At 32.5% G+C, this 19479-nt stretch overlaps 1 protein-coding gene across 1 annotated transcript; it reads right to left on the bottom strand.

Moving 5' to 3' along the window:
* Positions 1 to 13994: 13994 nt before the first annotated feature.
* Positions 13995 to 17040, bottom strand: LOC130655147 (uncharacterized). Its single transcript, XM_057457854.1, has 4 exons — positions 16205 to 17040; positions 15376 to 15444; positions 14776 to 14865; positions 13995 to 14507 (listed from the first exon to the last, which is right to left on the bottom strand). Exons 1-4 carry the CDS (start codon positions 16862 to 16864, stop codon positions 14460 to 14462), a joined length of 867 nt encoding a protein of 288 aa, XP_057313837.1. The 5' UTR covers positions 16865 to 17040; the 3' UTR covers positions 13995 to 14459.
* Between the last annotated feature and the right edge of the window lie 2439 nt (positions 17041 to 19479).

The raw sequence follows: 19479 nt of genomic DNA, 5'->3' as shown, positions 1-19479 counted from the left end.
TTCCGCGAAATAACAGGTTAGATTTATATGAAAGAGCTTGAAAAAAAGTTGGTAATAAATCTTTTTGGGAAATCTTGATTGTTTTTTGCCTTAGAAGTCCTAATAATTATGCTAATTAATGCATAATGTCAAGCGTTTAAAATAAATAAGGTGTTATTTTAAGTGTTTATAAAGGTATGTGGTGATGAGATTTGTTTTAACCTATGCAGTTTGATATTTCGAACATATTTACATAAATGTTAATTCTTAGTTACCCTGATTATCCTTTATGCCAGCAATTGTTTCTCAGCATCTAATCGATGATGTCATAATTCCGCCTAATTAACTAAACTTTCAAGGCCTCCGAAATAAATAAAAATCTTTCCAAAACATAAATAAATTCAAAACAACTTTTAAAGCCCGTATAAATGAAACCAACTTGTTTTTTACAGGAGTGAAGCTTTGATGTGTGGGTTACGAAAGTTTGAGCGACGAAGAAAAATAGTTGCTTAAAAAACGTTTTAAGGTCCCTAACATGACACTTTTAACTTTGAAATACACCGTTTCAAAAATCATTAGCTAGCAAAAAATAGGGAAGCAACCACTTCCCATCTGTCTCCATTCGACACATGTTATGACTGTGCTTTAAATAAAGTCTAGTATGCAGGTCAACCCAACTCTCTACTTAGCTTTCTTTGTTAAGAAATAAAAAGCTCAACTCATATCAGACGGCGAAAGCGCAGCGCTGATGAGAGACAAAAGCCCTGGGAACGAGGTTATAAATCTCAAAATGTGATATGAAAATTTTCCTTTAGTTTAATTGACAAGTTGGCACACATTAGATTGCGAAAGGCTGAAAAGTATCTTATTATGTGTCATAAAGAATAAATCATGTATATTTGATTCATTCCGCCGTAGTGTATTATGGGATGAATATTTATCCCTTTTTTCAACTGAATTTTCGCGATGTAGACTGGAAACAGAGTTGGTCAGAAAATAAAGTTATTCTCTCTTTGACACAACATGTTTGTCAAATAATCCCTACAGGGAAGACTCATTAAAACACACAACAGATCATAGTAGATGGATAAAATTTTCTTTATCAAAAATCTATATACCTTAAAATAAGATTAAAACCTTTTATCTCTTTACGCTAATAGTCTTATGTAAGGCAAAAAACTTCCGTCATTCTCTTCACTCCTCCGTACTAAGTATGAAATTTTGTTGTCTCTAATTTTTTGTTGGCAGCTGATTATCATAAGACGCGAAAAAACGCACGAATATGTACACCAACACTTGCTGCGATATAGTTACCTTTCATGCTTAAGTTTCTTGTTTCCTTCATTTGTTCTTTTTTTACGCCTTGGCGTTATTTTTAATCATACATTTCTGAGCACACGCCCTACTTTTCTTCTGAACGCATTCTCGCACTTCTTTCAACTTCTTATTATCACCAAAACATTCGGCAATAGTTACTTTGCATCGTATCCAACATTGTGCGCGAGCTCTTTGGGCGAGAATGGTTTCGTTTTGTTCACAATCTGAAGCGCAAGAAAATTTGGAGCTTGCACATGTGCTCACATCTTCTATAGTATGCAATGTCGCTACACACTGTTCAAATTCTGTTTCACATATAAATGAACATCTTTTACTTGGCTTTCCAACTGCTCTGTTGCATATTATCAGGACCAAAAGTCCTTGCAAGATGTAGATATAGTTCATTTTGATCTATACGTGCCGTTTATTATCTCAAAATCAACGCCTTAAATTTATACAAACGTCTTTTAGTTATAAGTTTAATCTGAATAAGCGAGCCAATTATAAATCATCAATATAATTGATTATATGGTATATATATTTTTTTGCTTATTCACGAATCATAATTAAGGGAAATTATGTTGTCATAGTAACAAAAATGTATCACGGATTAAATCCAAAACAGGTAATCGCGTTTATGAAGAACGTTTGATGAGATAATTCATTCTTGCTTAATAGCGTTTAAAGCAACATGCAGTGGGGAGAGTCGAGTCATGTCATTTCGCAAGCTCTAACTAATCCCAAACAGAGCTTTAGTTCAAACTTAACGGAGAGCTTTAATGTTCAATGTCCAATATATTTAATTTTCAATTTGTTTTGCAAAAATAGGCACAAATACACATTTGTTCGTTTCCAAAGTGAAAGATCATGGACTACGGCTGAGTTATTAAGAGACCGGTCTTTTTGCCTAGGCATGAGATTTGATATAATAGATTATTAATTTCATAAGCACCTGGACTCTATTCACAAGATCTTTGTTGTTAACAATGCCAATAGGAATTATCTTAAGCAAAAAATTGTAAAAAAATTGAAAAATTAATAGGAAATATTAATCATATCATTCTTTGTATATCGAACCAACATACCTTCCTTGTCTCGCTTTTACAAACTAAAAACTCGATTTCCTCTTTTTTGACGGTCACTAAATTTCTTCTTCTCTTTTTTTTCTTCACAAGAACGCAATAAAAAACCCTTTTTAGTTTCTATCGGGTTCTATTTGAGTTAAAAGAAGGAAATAATATTTTTTTTCAAAAATCTTAGGATTTCTAACACATAATATTTCCCGATGTAAAGTGTTCACACATACCGTAAATAATCGATGAAGCCCCCACTCCCAAAGAAGGCGATAGTGATGTTGAGGTCGATTAGTGTTTGTTTTTATTATACTTTCAGAAAGATATGTTGTTTTTATTTCTTAGCACACTAGATTTTCGCATAATTTTATAAGCCCCCTCCCATTCCCCCCCCCCCCCCCCCTCTCTCGAATAAGCCCCCCTCCCTCAAAACCCATTTAGACGAATAAAACCCCAGTGGCTTAATCGATCATTTACGGTACGCAAAAAAGTTTGTTTAAGTTTTGCTATTCGTTGCAAAAAATGAACTTTTTTCTGCATTGTTTTACACGAAACCAACTGCAATGTACTTATATCCGAATGTCTGTCCTGTCTAAGCCAGTCTAGTCGGGAGTATTTTGCTTTATGTGTTTTTGTTTCCAGAAACATTCTTTCCGAACCTGACAAAAAAAAATAATTAATCACACAATCAATCAACCAAACTAACATTGAAACGATGCGTGCTGCGAAGAAAGAGTTACAATGTAATTTTATATTAACATAAATAAAAACTAATTAAAGATACATCTGCTATGCAAAGTATTAAAAAACTGTCTCAACATGAACTTTATAATAATCCATACAGGGTATTTTAGTATCAATTCTCCATGCCACAACATGTCGCAAGATATTTTGATTTGATTGAAAAAATGGACAGTTGACAACAATTACTTGCTACAAATAAGCACTGTTTAAAAAAAATGAAGAGATGACACAAGCTTACTTTTGTTAGCAAGTTTCAATATTTCGCAAAAATTAAATTTGGGGAATTTCGACAAATGACAAGGAATTTGATGATTATTTTCTCAATTTATTTGGCTTTCTCTCGGATTGATGAAGCTTAAATTCGCATGTTTATCATGCAAGTGCTAGTCGAATCAACAGAGAAGAGCAGTGTGGATAGTTTTTAAAAAAAGAAAAAGCAAGACTTCGCGAAATTCTCATCCTTTTACCATCTAATTTAGTGCGTACATGTAAAGGAAACCTCTTTATTCTAATTTTCACCTTCTGGTTACATGGGGAAGCGGATGTGACACAATCATGTATTTCCGCTTTCAGTTTATTTTCCATTCCGAAAAAAATCTCTAAGTCAAAATAAGTTGTCTTAGAATCACTTATAATTTATGCTAACTTTTTCAGGCGATAATAGCAAATTTACGTTAATTACTTTCGCCCAAAAATGTTACCTTGTCGACAGTGCAGCTTTTAGTTGCTCGCAACATTGTTTTGTCTCTTCAACATTAATCTTTTTGGCAGTAACAAGATTCAAAGTCAAATCAATTTGATTTCGTATCTTGTTACTGGTAACAAAATTAACGTTGCAAGAAACTAAAAATAAAACTAGCAAAAAAAAAAAAATGTTACAAAAAAATTCTCCTTGTAGCTACTTTTAGCAACAATTTTCAGTCAACCTTTTTTGTATCCAGCCAATCTGAATACAGTGAAGTAAGTTATTGATCTCCAAAAACAGCGTAAATTCATTCATTCAAATATTCATTTATTTCTAGATGTTGCCCTGACGAATCGTTGTACAGAAGTTAAATGTTATTTTCATATGTATCACCAAAACTTGATTGACATTGCTCTACCCAACATTTTCTTGCACAATGTCTACTTTTTCTGTCATAGCAACGAATTGTATCTGCCAAGCTTTTTCCACTGAGGAAACAACTTACAAGTCTCCCTTTGCACTTCTTCCAGCAATCTGCACTGCATTCAAGCCAACACGTGCATTTATATTTCTTGCATTTATAGAACGACTTAATACTATCAACGCTGTTCAGAGATTCTATAGAACAAACATCGAAATTCGTTCTACACTTTTTCACACACCTTGTGAACTGGAGACTAGTCACATGATTCGTGTTTAGTAAACAAATAAGAAAATAGACGAATCCATTCAAGAACAGTAATATTCTCATCGCTTTGATTTTTTTTATACCATCCGAATGTTGTTTTTTCCACTTATACCTTGTGTGGATATCCTTTTGCAATCTATTTTATCAGTAACTTTGCTATCGCTGCAAAAGATAACCGCGCTATCCAATTTGTTATATGTTAATGAGAAATTTTATGAAGAAATTTGATTACGAATATGGTTCAAATTCGTTGTTGGTACTTCCTGTTATTTTTGTACAAAGTGTTTTTTTTTCCGTTTTTTATTAACCAAAATGCTAAAATCAAGAGGAAACGAAACCAGGTAACCATACAATTTTGTCACGGTTGGACAACAAACTTAAATTGGTTCAAGGGATTTAACAGTACAATAGCATAGAAAACAGCACACTGAAAGTCGTCTAAAGCGCTGGTCAAACGAAGGCAACATTCGATGCAACATTTGAAAAAAGGATCCTAAATTTTTGCACAACATTGATTTGATGTTTTGATACTAATATTATATTTTACATTCGATTTGGCATTCGAAAAGGCAAAATGTTGCACAAAACGTTGCGCGACTGAGGCAAACGAATGAAGCGATTTTTGTTGCTGCATGGACGCCATACAATGAACATGCTCATTTTGTTGTATGACCATCATTCAACATGAATGTCTAACGGGTTCACCATTTCAAGGGATATATTGTCGCGTGAAAAGTTTTATTTACAGCTACCTGCTGCCCCATTATGATGCATTTGTTACAGTCTGTCTTACCAAATGCAATTAAGGACAAAATTCCTCATGTTGTTATTGAGCTGAACGCAGTATCATGTATTGTTAGTTGTTGACAGATTATGTAAACGTAGCTATGGTCCAATAGAAGAATCGCTGGCGATGAGATCAAACCGCATTTTGACTAAAATTCAATTGGTAATTTTTTCATCGAAGTTTTAAACATACTCCATCATTAAGAAGTAAAAATGCAATTAACAAAAGAACGCAAATGTAGTTACTGCCAGAACGTTTGATGCAGCAACGAGTTTGATTACCAATTTGTCGAAAAGATACTTAAACACTTTGGCTGATAAAATTTTTGACAGTTTACTGGTCAATAGTGCACTTCTACCAAGAAATTGCGACCTCTTGCGATTTAGTTCGAAGTTTAATAGATGAAGTGTGACGACCCATGTTGCAGTGTGTTTACTAACTTATTGCAGAAATCTTTCAAAAATAGCTAGTTTATAGGACGTGTTTTTTCTTGACTGTGCGAAAAAGTTGTAAAATGAAAAATAGCAAAATCACAAAATATTTAATAACTTTGGTTATAACCGTTATTAGATCAAGAAAACTCACTGGGTTGGAGTTTGTAGAGATACTATTGGTCCTACAAGGTCAATTTTGAAAATTAGGAGTGTGTCGCGATAATATTGGTCATTTTGAGTTTTTGCTCGTGATTTACTCATTTTATCGAAAAAATAGTAAAATTGTATTTTTAAAGCATCTTTGACATCTTGGAAACCAGTAAAACCTGTGATGAGTAAAATTTATTCAGAAATGAGTAAGTAATGAGCGATTTAGTCACAAGCCTAACTTTTTCGAAAACATGCAATAATCACTCTTAAAACATTATAGCGATTTGAAAATTTGGCAGAATAAATTGTCTGACTATGCTTTCTTCATTCAAATCAAAGTTGACAACAGAATTAATGAGTACTTCGAGATAAATGTGGTCTTTGAATAAATAATTTTTGGTGAATTATAACTTTAAAATTTTCATTAAATAACAATTTAGAAATTTGGATAAATAATAATTAGGAACATATAATACTTATTTACAATGATAAATTTTCGTTTAAAAGAGTGAATTATGATGTTATTGGTCTTTAAAATTCATAAAATCTAGGTTCAATATCCTACACTAGAAGCGAAAAACAGGACGTAGATAATTTCAATGAAATAATAAGAATCAGTTATACGATTCAATATTCAAATTCGATATAGGGTGTGCAAATGTTTAGTATAGTATTCTCTTTATGACTTATTTAAGAGTAATTTGAGATTAACTTAGTCCAAGGCAAAATTGTAAAAATTTACGATGCTCTTAAAACAAGTTCCGCATAGATATCCTTTGGCATACAAAGGCTGTCATGATCAATATCAACGAAAGCTTCAAACACTTCAACAGGATCACAAAAAACATCTCCAGGAACTATGCTGAATCTTTTCAAAGCCATATTGCGAGACCTGTCAGGCTTCAGATAGTTTCCTCTCAAGAAACACTCGCCAGAATTAATGGAGTGTCCGTAACGATCCCTCATTACATCGGTTGCAACTCCTTTTTCAATCACTTTAATAAAATAAATTGGCTCACAGGAGTTGAATGAGATTACGGCAATAAAGCATGGAATCGAAACAAATTCAAAAATGTGTTGACCACGATCTTGTTCTTCATCCAGGTAACAGTCATCATCGTTTTCTACGGATTCCTCAACTTCATCCATTTGACTCTCATCAGGACCATCTACTCTCAAACATGCATCAAACTCTAAATTTAAACAGTTATCACAATCACATAAGAATTCTTTCATATATACCGAATTCTCATTAGGCTTGTATTCAAACAGATGCATTGCCATACAACCATCGATCTTCCGTTCAACTCTCGCCATGCGCTTTTTGTCAACTTGCTTTTGACTGACGACTGTGTAACTGTGTAACTCATTCTGGGATCAAAAAAGTACCAAGGCAGTAAACTCATTTCCCGAACGATTTCTTAAGTTATTTTTTCACCAAAGACTTTCGTAGTTTTCCTAAATTTGTGTAGGTGAAAATGGCTATTAATTATATTATCAAGAATGATACTAGACTTAAATCACGTTTGGGAATACTTTTTGTCTTTATTACCAAGTTTAAAGTTTAAAGTAGAATAAGTTATGGTCCATGGCATTTGCTTTATCTTTCATCGCAGATATATTTATTTTTGTAACTAACATTCTCATAGTAAAAATCATTAAAAAAATTTACATAAAATTTATAAAATTGTCTGCTTTTCAGGCTGCTGAAACGACCGGTATAGTGAAATTACGTTTTTTTATGTTACATTGTTTTCCTGTAGGCTATCCTATGGGAAGACTGGTGATAAGGTCACTGTATTTATCATTGTTTGAGGTCTTAGTTGCGGCTTGCGCGCCGGAAATTTTTTTGAATTTTAACCCCTAGGATGGCTAAAATCACATCTTCTCTCAAGTTAACCATGTTCGGAAAATTGATTTTTTGAGAGGAGGGTGTGTCCTCTAAGCTTTGCATCCCCTAAATGAAAACAACAAATGACTGTAATGCTTACCAAATGTTTCTGTCTCAACACTTTGGGTTCAAAGTATCCGCTAACTATCTCAAAAAGATTATTTTTTGCATCTTAAGATTTACTACACAAATGTGGTTTCCAAATTAATTAGGTGGTGACGCACGGTTAATGAAACATCAACTGCAAACATACGAGTAGAATTTACTCGATGGCTTTTCAAGGCTTTACTCGATGACTTTAATAAACCCTGCCAGCTGCAACTGAAATGAAATGTATTTTATAAAAGATATCGCACTTCTTGCGAGAATTTATCCTATATGACGCCACTTGATCTGACCCGCCGCCAAGAAAAAGTACGTGAGATTCTGTTATTGTAGCATCTCTCTATCTTCGATTCATTAGTAAATGGACCATTTTAGATAACAATGTTGAAAAATAAAGATTACAAAAACTTCGTGAAATGTTCGCTGGTAAAAGAAAAATCTTTTGGATCAAGCCATAATTACAGTTTATTGTTGCTTGCAACCAGCTCGTGTTAAAATTGTTGTATATTCTTTCCTCGTATATTGTATTATATATATTCTTATATATATATATATATATATATATATATATATATATATATATATATATATATATATATATATATATATATATATATATATATATATATATATATATATATATATATATATATATATATATATTATTATACATATTCTATTCTATTCTATTCTATTCTATATTCTATTCTGTTATATTTCGTTATACGGGTTCAATAGTTTTAACTAATTGTTCAGATCAGTTTTTAATTTGAAAAATTAGCAACTGAGCGTTCACTTTTTGCTTCGGCAAAATAGTATACTTAAAATGAAATCATGACAGTGAAATATGTGATGATGCTGACAAATACCTAAAAAAAAGGAAGAATATTTTAAAACCCAAAAGAAAACGACACACAAAAAAACCAAAGAAACAGAATAAAAAAGCACTTCATGTAACTTTTAACACGAAAGCAAGCGTGGTTAATTGTACTGTACACTCTCATGCAACTATATAAAATTTTCACTAAGTTTCCAAACTTGTAACTACATATAAGAGGATTCATGGAAAAACTTAAAAAAAAGGATTTCTAACTTTCATTTTACTAACGAAATGTAAAAAAGCTGAACACTTACTTAGAAGTAATTCAAAAGTTATAAAACATCACTTAAAAACAGTAATTCCAAAATTTTGGTATACATCTTAGCAGTTTTTAGCCTCAATATTACATACTATATACTCTTACAACATATTGTGCAATTTTGTCAGCCTAAAATTTCCTTTCTGTCTGTCAACTCAGTCCTGTTAATTTGCTTCTATATTTTAATTTACGCAACACTTACTGAAATGATGATAGATTTATACAGTGGTATCATTTTCCATATAGTCAACACAACAGGTTCTGAGTTGAGATGAAACAACAGCAAGTCAAGCTAAAGAATAAAAATGAAAAATATTGGACAATCTACATGACATTAACACATGTAATGCTCAAGAAAGATCATTCGATAACAAGTCCTCGTGGTAATCTTTTGCTTACCTCTACTTTAGCATCATCTCCAACATTTTCAATGTGCAGTTTTTGTATAAAAGCACGCATTTCATTTCCCTAAAATGTGGAAAATTGAATTTTAGTACAATTGGTTTTTTGTTTACTTTCTTTTACGCTTCTTGCACTTAAGCTCATCGCATCGTATTTATGATCCATACGTTAACATTGTCAAAGTGTGATACAAAACCAGAAAGTTAAAACAATAATAAAACTTCCAGACAAAGGATTCTTTTTTTATTAAAGTATATTTCAATGCTAAAAAGAAGCTGTTTTAGGGGTTTTTAAGGCGTCGATCAATAGATGTGCAAAAGTCGCACAACAATCCTACAACAGTCGTGCAACAGTCAAATTTTCGAATAAAAACAAAGAAACTCAAGAGATGTTGTACCTGAATTACTGACTTTAATGGAAACCGAGGGTGATGATAAATTATTTTTTTTGTTTTAGTTCACAATACTCGGGAGTAAAAAGTTAGTAAAAAGGGTGATCTGTCAATAACCTTAGCATGAAAGCCGATTGTGGTTTCAACGATTTTTTTTTATAGGCCACCTAATGATTTTAATTATAAAGAATGAATCCTTTCTTCAACATCTTTTAGATTTCTTACTTTAGCCACTCTTGCAGCTGTCAGGATAAGATGCGATCCTTCAAGATTTCAGTTCAAATTTGGTCTGGAGATTTTTAGCCCAGCATTCATTTTGATTATGTAAATATTAACCTGTCAAGTCTCGATAAACTACACAAAATACAATTTAAAAAAGTTTTCATTCCTCGAAAAAATATTATCCTTTGTTTTTAAAAGTGAATTAAACCACGGTGACACGAGAGAATATTTTCAGGCGACAGTAACATATTTATGTTAATTAACATCGCCTAAAATGTTAACTTGTGTCGCCAGAAAAGCTTTTTGTTGCTCGCAACATTATTTTTGTTGCCAGTAACAAGAAACAAAATCAAATCGATTTGATTTTGCATTTTGTTACTGCCTACAAAAAAATGTTGTGTGTAAGAAAAAACGTTACCATCAAAAAAAATGTTACGTGTATGAATATTCGTCGTCTCGTCAATTCTGATGCAACACTATTGCGTGCGACCAATCACAATGCTGCAATTTTGCTGAATGATTTTTGCTGAATTATCTTGCATTTACACAGATGTGGCGACACAATAAAATTTTCCAACGATAGTAACAAAATTAAATATGTTACCATCGACTGAAAAAGTTGTCTCGTGTCCCCGTGGCTTTAATTTAATCTTAAATTTAAGATTATTTCACAATTTACCTGTTTATTTTTTTTTGTTAGCTGAAAGAAAATCCCAAACGGTATTTCCTTTACTAATATAATCGTTTGAGGGAGTTACATTAATGGTAATACAATGGTAAGTGGTAACAGAAACAACATGATTTTAATCTAGTCTTAAAAGGATCTAATGCATTATTGCATTCAATATTGCAAAATGATCAAATTCTTGCATACCTTGTCAACTAATTTTGATGAATAATGAGAGAGACAAACCAACGACAACACACACGGGATCAGCCACGAAACTAGAACCAAACGACTGTACACGTCTTCAACATTTATTACCATTACCCTCAGCAGCAAGCAAATTAGCACAATGTCTGTCAAATATGACGTCATGAACAACCATGACAACATGTCATCCAGATTTGAGCAGATTGTTGACATGGTAACATACTTTTCACGCATTTCTTTGATGTATGTACGCAAGCACAACTTGGTCTTTTCTTTATGCTGCAGGTGTCTGTAAAACTCAGAAAGGACATATGAAAGTGATTGTATCAAGATGTTGCACAATGCCACAGGCAAGATCCATATGCCAATAGACAAACTACTTTGTAAGAGAGTCAACGATTTAGTAAGCATAGTGCCTGGTAGTGGTCGTACGAATTGGCTAAGCATATACTCAAGTGACTTGATGGGGTAAAAGCCAAAAAAGATAACGGTACCAAGTTCTAACAGTATGATAAGTAAAAGGAAAAATAACCAACTTTTCATTCCATGCTTAAAGTGATTCTCCTGCTTTCTGTATTCTTGCAGTTTCACTTTAGATAGAAATGCTTCTAGTCCCTTAGTGTATGTTAAAAGTTTTTGACTTGTTGAGCATGATGCCAGTTTCAAGCATGCATAAATTTGAAATGTGCATTTAATATTATAAACAATTAAAATTGCAGCAAAGTAATATCCATTTTCTCCTTCTTGATAAAATAATGCTAAAATAAAAATCGCTATTATTACTTTTAAATGAAATGCTGGAAACACATTTAAAGGTTTCATGCTATCTTATTCAAGGTAATAAAATTATTATGGGCGAAAATCCAACTGGAAATTTTGGGAATTCCGGCACAGGAAAACCGAGATTTTTCGACTTTCTTTAGTACAAGGATCAACGTACAATTTATCCTGCTGAATAGACATTTTTTTAAAAGTAATCCTAGAAGGTAATGTTTTTGCCCATTAATTTTTGCAGTCACCCTTACGCGCAGGCTTATTTAAGGGGATCGTGGAACCGTGTGAACGAAAAAAGAATCAGTGAAAAATTGCAGCAACAAAATCCGTGATGATTTTCTATAAAAAAAAATTAATTGTTTTATTGTAGTACTCTTTTTTTAACCTTCTCCAACTCAATCACTCAAAATTCGAGTAGTTTTCTATTTTGAAAACCACCAGCTGTTCTGTTTTATAAAAAGGCCTTCAGTTTAAACTTTTTCAACATCAAAATTAACGATCCTAACTTGTGTATAATTTCTCCCTTAATTGAAGTATCAGGGTTTAAATCATGTATAAAATGTTATGAACTAAAATTGCAAAGTACCTGCAACTCCCTTCCATATCATTGTGAAGAACGCAAAGAACACAAAGTAACAGTACATCTTCAAAAATCTATTAACCCATCTATTAAGAGCAGTTTTTCCATCTCTCGTATCAAAATAAAGCCCGAAACATTTCAACAAAAATAGAACGGGCGTTAGACTTTCTGAAATGACGGGGTTTCTTTCTTCGTTTTCTTCAAAATCAATACGAATATCAACTTGATTCAACGCCATTTCTTTCCCTTTCCTTTTCTTTCTTCTTCTTCTTCTTCTTCTTCTTCTTCTTCTTCTTCTTCTTCTTCTTCTTCTTCTTCTTCTTCTTCTTCTTCTTCTTCTTCTTCTTCTTCTTCTTCTTCTTCTTCTTCTTCTTCTTCTTCTTCTTCTTCTTCTTCTTCTTCTTCTTCTTCTTCTTCTTCTTCTTCTTCTTCTTCTTCTTCTTCTTCTTCTTCTTCTTCTTCTTCTTCTTCTTCTTCTTCTTCTTCTTCTTCTTCTTCTTCTTCTTCTGATAATGATGATGATGATTTGACCCAGAAACTTAAAACTAATAACTTACAAATAGGATCACAGGGGCGATATATTAGTCATTTCAAATTACGAAGAAGTGGCTGTAAAAATCATAATTAACACTTTTTTTTTTTTGCACCCTGTTGTGCCCACGAAGGCTAAACTTCATATTGGCAAACATTCTATGTCAATTGATAAAATAGTACAACTTTAACACAAAAATCGAAAAACCAACGGAAAAAAAGCTATTCAATATTTAATGCAAAGAATGTACTTTATTTTCATAGTTTCTTTTCTGTGCTCTTCGCAGAGGCTTTAAAATGACGGAGATATTTTCACGAAGCATTTAGAAAAAAATAGTTATCTCAAGACGAACGAGTGATGTGGCGTAACAGCCAAAACAAATTTACAGGGTATCTTAAGATTTTTTATTGCAGAAATACCACTTGTTGTTTCTTTTGATGATATCATATGTACCAATACTCTACTTCCACCTGTTCGTTTTTGATTAGCAAAATTAACCTATTGTTAGTAACAAGACCTTATTTTCACGTCAATAAAACCACAATAGATTTACGTCAATAGAAATTTCAAAAATTTTTAGGTCATTGTACCGTGGAAACGTAATATGTTTTAATTCATTTGTCAAACGCCTATAGGAAATTTTATCAGCGTTTTAAGCTTCACAGAATAGAGAAAACAAATTCAACGGGTCTTAAAACTAGTTGTAGATATTCATACGACTTGTCTGTCTGCCTGCCAGCTGCTAAATAGCAAGATAATATTGTTCATATATTCTTTTTGGCAACATTTATTTATTTAGATCGGTAGCGAATAAGTGAAAAGGTATATAATTTTAATGTATTTTTGGCTAGAATTTTACAATCTATATCGAAACAAGACAGCCAATCAGATTGACACATTTTGTCATTGTTTACTTCTCCATATTTCCAGTGGCCTCAGAACTTAGGATCTTAATTTATTTGGTTAAATTTAAACTCTCAAATGTAACAATTATAGCCGGTGTAAGCATTTTCCACGAATTTGGGGGCCTTCGTGGCAGCCGATGTGGATTACTCCGTTGATCGAAATACTAGAAAATGCAAGTGGCAAGTATTAATAACAATGCTATCTATCTAGCTAAGTATAAGATAAGTTGTTGACTTGTTGAGTTAGCTTTATCTGGCTATAATGTAAAAGTCTAAAACAACAACAAAAACAACAAAAACACTAATTCTTAACCGCCTCTGACTGACCTGCTTTCCCTTAGCTAAATTTAAATGTATTAGGTGATGGTTGTTTATTAATTAAGTTTCGAATTAAGTTTCATGACCTAAGGTAAATAGGTCAAGTATATATGGTCCATGGAGATCCGATGCTACGTTATGCCAGACAGAATTTGATAGGGCAAGGGGTTATGGAAAAAGATTGATTGTTTTGCAATTTTAAAATTTATTTTCTGGACGATAGATATATCCTCACAGTTTATTTGAAGATCAGAATAGAATAATTGCCAATGGCCTCATTTTTCACTCTCCGAATTCCTACCGGCTTGGGATGTGAAAAGTGAAAGTAATACGGTTTCGGCAAGATAATAACGTCATAAAAGTAAACAAGCGTTTTTGTTCTCTGTGTACTAAAATTAAAATACAGTGAAGATAATCTGACTTTAGATTTTTATAGTTATAATAAATAAAATGTCCCCTCGAGATTTGTTCAGAAACTGATTACCATTGTAAAGTAGGAAATAATGCAGACAAATATCTAAAGAAAATAATAATGATAACAGTAATTTAAAAAAACACATCATTAAGTAATTTTTAAAAATCATTTCAAGGTCGAAATTTATGCTAATGGTTATACACTAAACTCGTTCCCAGGGTATTTTTTCCTTTTTAATCAATTTCATAGCGGCCGGTATAACGGCTCAGGGGTCACAAGACCCTGAGGACGAGGTTGGTTTAACATATAAGAAGCTCACATACTAGAATTTTAAATCAAATCTTGACATTAAATCATTTTTGTTGCTTACCGAAATAATGATAGATTTATACAAAGGTATCATTTTCCATATGGTTAAAACGACAGGTTGTGAATTGAGATGGAACATTAGCAAATCAACCTAAAATAAAAAAATAAAAACATACAAATAAATCGAAGTAATTTGCTCCGCAAAAATAGATAAAAATTTATCAAGCGCAAAAATTAGTACCGCAAATTTTTTTAAAACTATAGAATATTTAAAATGCTATTTCATGTCATTCCCAAAAAATTTTCATTATGTTTCATAAAAGAACATTGCAATCGCAAGCACTAGATTTTTATCACGGGAGTTTCGAATCAGAAAAATAATTTTCCGGATTTTGCATAAAAAGCTAATCTCGAAAAATAAAATTAATTTCCATCATAAAGAATGTCTTTCTGAAAAAATTTCCTCCCCAACAAATGCATGGTTTATTTACAAAAATCTCACAAACAGGCTATTTGGAAATATAAATCAAATAACTTTTAAGCCAAATTCTTCAACCTCGTCCCCAGGGTCTTGTGCCCCCTGAGCCGTTATTATGAAGCCGCTATTAACTTCATCAACAAGGCAAAATGCCCTGGGAACGAGGTTACAAATTCTTCTTACCTCAAACTTTTCCTCCATGTCTATGTTAGTAGCATCCAGTTGCTGAATAAAACCACGCATTTCTTCACCCTATCAAAATAAAGAAAATTAAAACAAGGTGAAGCTATATTGATGCGTTATGCTCAAAAGATCTAGCTTAGCGAAGGGACTTTTGTTAAGGAGTCATTCAATAATTACGTAACGCCTGGCGGGGGTATGATCATTTTTGTTATGAACTGTTACTAAAATTTAGGTGTGGGGGGGGGGGGGGTATGGCTGGACAGAGCTTTTTTGTTATGAAACAGAGAATTTTTATGTATTGCGGATATTTTTAGTTATTTCAGGGTATGATCTTTTAGTGTGTGTTTCTTGCCTCTGGAATTACGCAAAAGTACCAAGAATGTTATCTTGTGTGCTAAATAAGTGAACCGTGTTATATCTTTTTCTCCTATTAGAACTTACACTAGTTTGCCTGATGATCTGTCACATGAAGGTTATTGGTACTATAAGAAATGAATAAATGAATATTACATACGCAGGGGGTAGGTTGGTGGTACTAGATTTGTTGCTCGCGTTACAAGGGAAATCAGGGACGAGGTAAAAATGGAGAATTTTAGTGATACATAATTATTGAATGGCCTCTAAGCAAATCCTGAATTCTCACTTTACAGTGTGAGGTGAGAAAGGAAAAATAGCAACGTTAGCAGAATTCCGCTACACATTATACTGCATAAATCGTAAAAAACTGCAAAAAAAAGGTCTCTGTGTTTCCGCTTAAAAATAGAACAAAATGATTAAATCAGTGTTTGGTTGAAGTGATTTTTGTATAGATTAAAGTTTCGGTCAATACCTTATCTGCTAGATTGGAGGAATAATGTGAAAGTGTTATGAGTGAGAATCCTGATGGAATTATCCAAAAGAGAATAACCAGACGACCATATATATCTGATACATCGATTACAGCGGTTCTCAACATAAAACAAATGGTGACGATATCAGTTAAATATGAAACCATAAAAATCCAAGATACCATATCATCCAAATCTGAGCACATGGTTGTCAATGCAACATATTTTTCACGAATTTCTTTTATTTTGCTTCGTAAATTTACTCCTTCTTGTTTTTGACGTTTCAGATTTCTATAAAACTCAGAAAAGATGTACGATAAAGCTTGAGTTAAAACATTGCATACCGCAACAGGTAGAAACCATGCAGCATTTCCCCATAGAGATACAACTGTACTGACAAGCATTGCTGTCGGAGTATAGGGAATTGGCGCCAATATCGCTTCCATTATAACTTCAAGTGATGCGATTGGGTAAAAAATTAATACCACATTAACACCAGTAAATAAGAAAAGGGTAGCAACAAAGACAAACAGCCAGATTATCATTTTAAACTTGAAACATCTTTCCTCCTTCTTGCATCCTTTTGCCTTTATATCGTTTAAGAATGCTTCGATTCTTTTGATGAGTGAGAAGAGATTATGCTCCTTTTTCGGACAGGTCATAAAAAGGCAACTTATCCTTTGGACCAGACATTTAAGATTGTACACAGTAATTGTCAAGAAGATATATAATTCACCTTTCTCGAAGCCTTTAAACAGTGCTAAAACTGTAAAAGAAACACGTTATTCTTTATCAGATTGAAGATTTTACACTGGCTTTCTTAAAAGATTAATATTATTATTTTTTTTTTTTTTGGGGGGGGGATTATGTATAGATGGTTATGCATGGCTGGTTATGCATCATTTTTCAATTCACTTAATTCTATCACTCTCCCACTTTTTAATTAAGTCATAAAGAGGAGTGAAAAGAACGCTACATGTGAAATAGCAACGACTGTTATGTAAATTTGGTTTTAATCTCGAAAAAGAGACCTCAAATAAGAAATGACTAAAAATATGATAGTAACAGTTATCAGTCAGGACACGTTTATGAGAAGAACTGATTCGGTGTCATTATTGCAGTTCTTAAATCCGTAATAATCATATATTTTTCCTAACAATCCTCTGTTTCAAGGTACTTATCTTTTAACTAGGAAAATATTTTAACATAAGAACTCAGAACTTGAAAGTATGATTAATTAATATTGCTAAATTCATCCATTATGAAGATATATTAGAATAGCAACCCTTCTTGTACCTGCAGCTGATTTGATTATCGTCCCAACAAAGATAAGAACAAGGAGGTAATTGTATGCCTTGATCAGTATCTGAACCAATTTCTTCATACCCTTTCTTTCAAATGCGTTATCGTGAGACATACCGAACATTTTCAGGCATAATACAACAGGGGTTAAACTTTCCTTTATAATTGGTCTTCTGATTTCTGGTTCTTGGGTTGGGTCAGTCATATTTGCACTAAAAATGTGATAATTATAGAATGTGACTAATATTTGTGATTTGCAAAACCTAAAGCAAGGAAACGAAGAGTTTAAATGTGAATATTTTAAAACAATTTGTAGAAAACTGTTTAAATTTGGGATATTTCATTAAAAATCCACATGCCACTTTTTTCAGGATACATAGATACCACGAGAAATTTAACAATAGAAATTAGGATGGGTTTAAATCATATATACGATTTCACTGGATAACTTGACGCAGTGAGATTGAGGTAACGTTGGGAAGTCTTTCGGAGGAAAATCCTATAAAGCTCTTATAGAGTTGGAATTTTTACTATTGCATAGGTTCTAACGATTTTTAATTAACTGTTTTTTAAATATGCAATCTCAGAAGAAGAAAAGAAATGCCGCTGTACCTTCCAATAGTTACTCGTGTCGTTTCTAACGCCTCTATCACCCTTTCTTACCAATAAATTATACCTCTATTCTATTTAACTTGTGGTGCGTTTTCTATTTATGCCTTATCGCAGAAATAAAAATCGAGAGAAAATTACCGACTTGCCGAAACGTCACTTGCTACAAAAAAAAACACACCAAAGAATAATATCTATATTATAATACCCGTATACGTCTGTCCGTCTGTCACGCAAAATGGTAGCTTAGCTGGTCAAGTATAAAAAGGACGAGCGAACCCGTGGATTTTTCCACGGGCTAACGACTAGTCTATTATATTTATTTATTATATATATTTACCTATTCTATGGCTCGTGTGATATATTAACAATAACAGAATTTTTTTCTTTCCTGACTCATGAAAAAGTTTTGACATTTGACGAATTATATTTTCAAGGATTGATTTTTCACTAAATCGAAATAAAAGCATTTGCTGAAAAGACGTCAAAATAAGCTATTTTGTCAATCAAACAAGTCTCTCTTTTTTTCTTTATAAAACAGTTATGCCTAACATACAGGTGCATTCGACAACGACACGACAATGAATAATTCGATTATAATTGGAACCAAATCTGAGTCATGGCTTTAAAATTATCTTGGTGATCTAATAGAAGGGACGACACTAAATTTCGGATAATGGACCACCAACTTTTATTTTTATATACTCCTCCCTCATATTAAAAAAATCGAAAATCAATCACATAACTTTTTGTTAGAACGAACTAGAAGACGTGATTTTTAATATATCCTTTAAAAGCTTATAAAAAAAACAACCTTACATTTTTAGAAACGCTTGATAATAGATAGACACAGCCTAGAGTCTGGACACATAGGGTTAGTTGCCAAGTTAGTCAGGGTCTTAAAAAAGTGGGGATTTTCGAGAAACCAGTAGGAATGCTTATTTTTTAATTTTTAACTAATAGGAATACAGCATTAAGATGCGATCCTTCCGCATTCTGCTATAAACAAAGTGTTCTTTACTAAGAACGTCTTCGGCCTAAACTTTCACCTCAAAGCACTTCGAGGTGTAACGTAATATTTTTTTTCTTTATTAACTGTCTTTCAGGCACTTCCATTTACAATGGCTATTGGTCCTATTAAAATAGTAGTAATATTTAAATAAAGGAAAAAGTTATTCTATAAAAAAGACACTGTAAACTGTAGACAAGATTAGCGGAGTTCAAAGTGGCGAAGGATTGAAAGACATCGATTTAATAGATTCTGACGGAGAATTAAGACCAGAACATATGAAAATGAAAATTAAACACCAAGATATATAATATAAAAATATACATACATTAAATATATTAAGACTTAAGAATAAAC

The sequence above is a fragment of the Hydractinia symbiolongicarpus genome, chromosome 8 (genome assembly GCF_029227915.1).
Source record: "Hydractinia symbiolongicarpus strain clone_291-10 chromosome 8, HSymV2.1, whole genome shotgun sequence".
In the NCBI taxonomy this organism is placed as follows: Eukaryota; Metazoa; Cnidaria; class Hydrozoa; order Anthoathecata; family Hydractiniidae; genus Hydractinia; species Hydractinia symbiolongicarpus.
The sequence above is the reverse complement of the archived record's forward strand: the minus strand, read 5'-3'. Positions and strand labels throughout refer to the sequence as shown.